This window comes from Cannabis sativa, chromosome 4 (assembly GCF_029168945.1).
Source record: "Cannabis sativa cultivar Pink pepper isolate KNU-18-1 chromosome 4, ASM2916894v1, whole genome shotgun sequence".
NCBI classification, from domain to species: Eukaryota; Viridiplantae; Streptophyta; class Magnoliopsida; order Rosales; family Cannabaceae; genus Cannabis; species Cannabis sativa.
In genome coordinates, this window is record NC_083604.1 from 68133163 (window position 1) to 68138782 (window position 5620).

General features: G+C 43.6%; 1 protein-coding gene across 1 annotated transcript; it reads left to right on the forward strand.

Moving 5' to 3' along the window:
• The first annotated feature begins 3444 nt into the window (after positions 1–3444).
• Positions 3445–4660, forward strand: LOC133037334 (uncharacterized). The gene is made up of 2 exons (XM_061114378.1): positions 3445–3745; positions 3818–4660. The coding sequence occupies exon 2, from the start codon at positions 3820–3822 to the stop codon at positions 4624–4626; it is 807 nt and encodes a 268-aa protein (XP_060970361.1). The 5' UTR covers positions 3445–3745; positions 3818–3819; the 3' UTR covers positions 4627–4660.
• Positions 4661–5620: the final 960 nt, after the last annotated feature.

Genomic DNA, 5620 nt, shown 5'->3' on the forward strand with positions numbered 1-5620 from the left:
AATTTGCGGCAAAACTCCCTTAACTATCAATTTACTTGCAAAAAACCATCCAACCTCATATTTTGGTGGGAAAACCCTCCAAAGTACTATTCCGTTTACATTTTTAAGGTGTCATCTGTCTAGCCTCGTGAAGTCCTAATTTTGGCCACGTGGCAATGACAGGTCACTAAAAAATTATTCTATGTGGCCATATTTTACAAAATAAAAATTAAAATAAAAATAAAAAATTTAAGAGTAATTTGCGGCAAAACTCTCCCAACTATCAATTTACTTGCAAAAAATCATCCAACCTTAAAGTTTTTTAGATAGTTTTTTGCAAGTAAATTGATAGTTGGGGAGTTTTGCCGCAAATTACTCTTAAAGTTTTTATTTTTATTTTGTAAAATATGGCCACATAAGATTGTTGTCGAGCAAATTTCGCAACACCAAAAAGTATAATTTAACTGGTAAAAAAGAGAATTATTTGAGAGATGACAAATGCGAGTATTCAACCTAGAATGGCGAGTACTCGATTGGGAGTGTAAGAACAGACAACAAGGCTGGAAAAAGTAAACAAGACGATGAATTATAGTGGTTCAGTCAGATTTTGTTCTGCTTAGTCCACTGTAGCAAGGGATTCGTAGGTCCATTTTCATGGTGGATCACCCCTTTATATACAAAGTAGGTGTCCAATCGGTTACATGAGGATCACATTTATTGTTAATCCATTATTTACACATTGAATTGCAATGACTAAACTCAAACAACGTTAACATTAATAAATGTATGACAGTTACTAAATTCATCAACGTATGCGTCTTTCGCATCTGCGAGTTGACCGTTCATGTTCCGTCTGTTGAGCTCGTAGGGTCGCACATACGTTTGGAACGTCTGCGTCCTTAGGTAATCGCCCTTTGTAGACGTCGCATGTTGAAGCTGGTAACATCTGGACATGCGAACTTATAGTGGTTTGTTAGGGCTATTGGGTCGCTGGGACCAAAACTGCATCATAGGGCATTGGTCTCTATACTCGTCGCGGAGGTATAGAGGGGGACACTCGCACATGTTCTGACATATGCGAATTGGATCTACCCTGCATGATGAGAATTATGGTTATGCGGTGTGACCTAAATCGCACCTACAATATCTCGCTATTTTTAGCCTGCGCGAGATCTAAACTTCGAGAAATCTCTCACGAACATTCAGCCTTCATTGGAAGTCTGAATACACGTGTCCTTTAAAGAGGAGTCTGGTCTCGAGTTTCTAGGTGAGAGAAATCTCACTATAACACATGCCCCTAGTTTCGCGACGTGACAAGAGCGGTCACTGAGGGAAACTATTGCTCGAGAGACAGGTGAAAGGTTGTCACGAGGAGGTGACCTTTTGGTTGTCCCATCGAGGGTTTCGAAAAATGACGGCTGTAATAATTAATTTTTATTATCTCTAGGATGCCACGTCACAAAACCCTTCGTTTTCCGTGTAGGCGTGGCCATAATTGGCCGTTAGATTGGGCGACCTTAGGCATTCTGACTGCCACGTGTCATGATCCCAATTAATAAGGGATATGGGTATTTAAACGCTTTGATACGAATCAAATTTCCCCATTTTTCCCTCTTTTCTCTTAACTTCCCTCTTAGTTCATACACTTCAGAAAAAGTTCATCTCCAGATTTCTGCCAGTTTTCACAACATTTCCAATCTCAGACGTGATCGAGAGCAGTTTGCAGGGATCAGAACTAAAGGTTAGTTTTCTGCATTTTTCGTTTTTGTTTTTAGAGAAATTGCGTTTTACTCTCTGGGTTTGGATGTTTTTGAAGACTTTTTAGGAGTGTATACTAGTGGGTATTTATGTGTTTTGGGCCAATAAAACTGGGTAATATTCATAGTATAGGGCCTGTAAATTGACATAACCGCATACAATTCATAGGCACTGATTCACGTCTCGAATGCTCGCGGACATTCGGATGAACAATTTGAATGTTCGCGGGTGTTCAGATGAACAATTTGAATAATCGCATGTTTCCAAGACTTATTTCCGCTTAACTATTAGCTAGATCTTTTAGGATCTTTACATGTCGCGGGCTGAGTGGTGAGAGTATTAATTGCCATTCCAAATGGTGGGTGTGTCACAGTATTCTAATGGCTATATATGCGATTATATGCCCCTTGAGATACTGAGATACACCCAGCCATTTGTTGACGTGCGTTAATGCTCGAATGACCGTACTCTTTGGTTGATAGGTAGTCTCGAAACGGTGGGAGTCTCCCAGTAACTTCAGGGTTATGCTCGAAAATGCATACCTCTTGAGTCACTGGGATACGCCCAGCCGTTTCTGGAGGTATACCGCACAGCCGAGGATGCGTGAATTACTCGCCCAAAGATAGTTATATTTCTTCTCGCATGTTGATAGGAGGGTCAGTTTTCGCACAGAGCTTGACCCTCCTGTCGAATGCGACTTTTATAATCTACTGCGGGTGAGATCACTTACCTTTATTTTTTCACACATCCATCACGCTGAAAAGATCTTCTATCTTTCAGATGAGCGATCTATCGGATAGCCAGCAGCTCGGCTCAGGAGGTCGCGCCTTTGACGGGGAGTCGGACCAAGAGAGAGACAGTTTTCTCCCTACGGACATCTCCGAAATGGAGGCTGCGGAGATAGAGTTAGGTCCGATGTCTTCTGTAGACATCGAGAGGATGGTACAGGAGCTCGCTGAACCTGGGACAATCGAGATCCGAGATAGTGAATCCACAGTGTCAGCACGCGACTACCTCATACATACGAGACATGCTCCCGACATCGAGGTCGAGGAGGTGGAGGAGGAATGGACTACCCCGGTCCGTGAGTCAGGTGGGGAAGAAGAGGAAGCGGAAGGGAGCGGGACGGATTCGGTCGACGACTCCCAATTGAACGAACCCTTCTCATGCGAAGACTTAGTTTCGAGGGTCGCCAAATCTGACTTCACCACCTTCGTGAGGTTGAATTTGTTGCGACTTGCGTTTCAACGTCCCAAACCATCTCAGAGAGCGCATCTTCCGTTCACCAACCCTGCGATCATCCCTACAGAGGACGTGGTCATCTCAATACCCATTCTTCGATGTGGTGTATCGGTCCCGTTTCATCCTTTCGTCGCAGCCATTCTCAGGCGTTATGACGTATCGCCCTTTCAGCTAACACCCAACAGTTATCGCACTGTACTAGCTTTCTATGCGATGTACATGGAGTACGCCCATAGGGCTCCGTCAGTAGAGGAGTTTAGTTACTTCTATGACATAAAGAGCGTGGGTCTTCATAACGGCTTCTATTGCTTTAGTAAATGGGCGACTTCTGAAATAAACGGTGTTGAGGGGATGGTCTCGAACATGGGCGACTGGAAGTCGAAATGGTTTTATGTTTTTAAGGTTCCTGGGATCAGGACCGACTTTAATCGCAGACCCAGTATGTCGCGTATTTGTTGACTTAGATAAAATTAGTTACTTTGTTTTTCGAGATCTTTTGCTAACTCGCTTTTTGTTGTCATCGCAGATAGACCAGCTCGACCAACTCTTGACGCGACTAAGAAGGGGGTAGCTGAAATTCTCGGGAGTCTTCCGGTACAAGATCGCGACTGGCGATTACTGTGCACGACTGCGAAATTGCGAGAACACCAGCTGATCCCTGAGAACGCGAGTCTTCAACGGGAGCCAGTATATAAAGAACCATCTGAGAAACAGCAAGAGCGGATAGATAAACGTCTTTCTAAGCAAACTCCTCGGCAAACTTCAGGTAACTCGTCCTTTTGCTATAAATTGACGGGTAGGATTGTGATTTTTACTTATCTGTCCTTTATGCTTGTAGACATGACTTTTTTGAAGTCTGCCCCTGTCCTGAAGATCAAGCAAAAGGGCGGAACACCGGCGACTTCGCCGGTCGTTGCCCAGAAGAGGAAGAGCGATGTGATGACTTCGCTTGTTGCAGACTCCTCCAAGAAGTTGGCCAAGACTACTCAGGATAAGGGGAAGAAAGTCGTCATCGACTCTCCAGTTCGTGCTCGCGACTTCCTGGCCATGCAGGAAAAATTACTGACTGAGATTCCTTACGAGGATCTTGTTACTCGATCTACTGAACTGGCCGTGCAATCCATGGCTTTGTTCATGAAAGCCGCGGCTACTCCTTCGAAGGAAACTGATTCGCTGAAGAGGCAGAACGCCCATTTTCAAGAAAACATAAAGAAGCTGAAGCAGGATGTGGCGAGGATGGAGGAGCTTAACAAGGCCAAGGAGAAGGAGCTCGAGGAACTCAGCAGGTCAAAAGAACAGGTGGAGCTCGAGCTCAAGAAGTCGCAGACAACGATCGTTGAGATGGCTCGCGACTTGGAGGCTGAGAAAGAGAATGGGAAGAAACAGTACGATCAGGCTGTGTCTGATTACATTTATACCACTCTTTCCAAAGTCCCTGACTTCGACTTCTCGCTGCTTGGAGCTGAAGCTGCTGAAATGGCTGAAGCCTTTCGCGCCATGTCTCCTACCCAGACTCAAGGTGGGGGAGGCAACCTTCCGGACGAAATCGAGGGCGTACAGGCTGAAGAGGTCGAGAATGAGGTCGTCAGCAAGATCGCGGATGAGGCTGCTCCTGACGAGACTACTCCCGTTGCTCCAGACGCTTGATTCTTTTCTATCTTATGTTGTTGTTTAATTTCACTCTCACTTTTTTTTTATATATGCGGTACACGGGTACTCGCACTTCTGTACTTAAAGAAATTTATCTCACTTTTTGGACAAATTTCTATCCTCGCGGGGATAGCTTACATTTTAATATTTACGCAGTACACGGGTACTTGCGATTTTATATATTTTTAACTTTGATCACAGCTTGGTGTAATCGCAATTTTATATATATATATATATATATGCGACTTTTATTACAGCTTGGTGTAATAAAGTAGGAGAAACTTTGAAGTTGGTAAATTAAATTACTCGAAAAACTTAATAAGTAATTTTATTCATGCAATCAGTAATACATGCGGGTACACATGCCCCTATACTTAGGATTTATTTTGAACAAAAAATATCTAAGTATAAGTACTCGAATTAACATAACCGAATAACGCGAATATTACTGATAATAAAATTTCAAGCTCTCGCTATTCCATGCTCGTGGAATCGCGGTTCCATCGAGTGTTGCGAGTCGATAAGTGGCATCACCAATTTGATCTGCGATTATGTATGGTCCTTCCCAATTGTCTCCAAAGACTCCATGAGATGGGACTTTGGTGTTTGGCATTACCCTTCTAAGGACCAAGTTTCCTACTCGCAGAGGTTTTATCTTTACTTTCGAGTTAAAGTACCTTGCTGTTCGTTGTTGATAAGCCGCGTTTTGTAGTTGCGCTTTATCACGCTTTTCTTCTAAAAGATCAAGGCAAAACAACTGATTCTCGTTGTTCTGCGAGATATCGAAAGCATCTCTGCGTAAGGATCCTGCCCCAACTTCTACCGGCAACATGGCCTCGCACCCGTAAGAAAGTGAGAAGGGTGTTTCGCCAGTTGTAGATCGAGGGGTTGTATTGTAAGACCATAGGACTTGCGGTAATTCATCTGGCCATGCCCCTTTGCGATCTTCTAATTTTCCCTTTATGGTGTGCTTAATTATTTTATTGACTGC

Bases quoted from the DNA above. Each gene is read 5' to 3' on its own strand.
- LOC133037334 (XM_061114378.1), top strand. From the start codon at position 3,820: ATGACTTTTTTGAAGTCTGCCCCTGTCCTGAAGATCAAGCAAAAGGGC.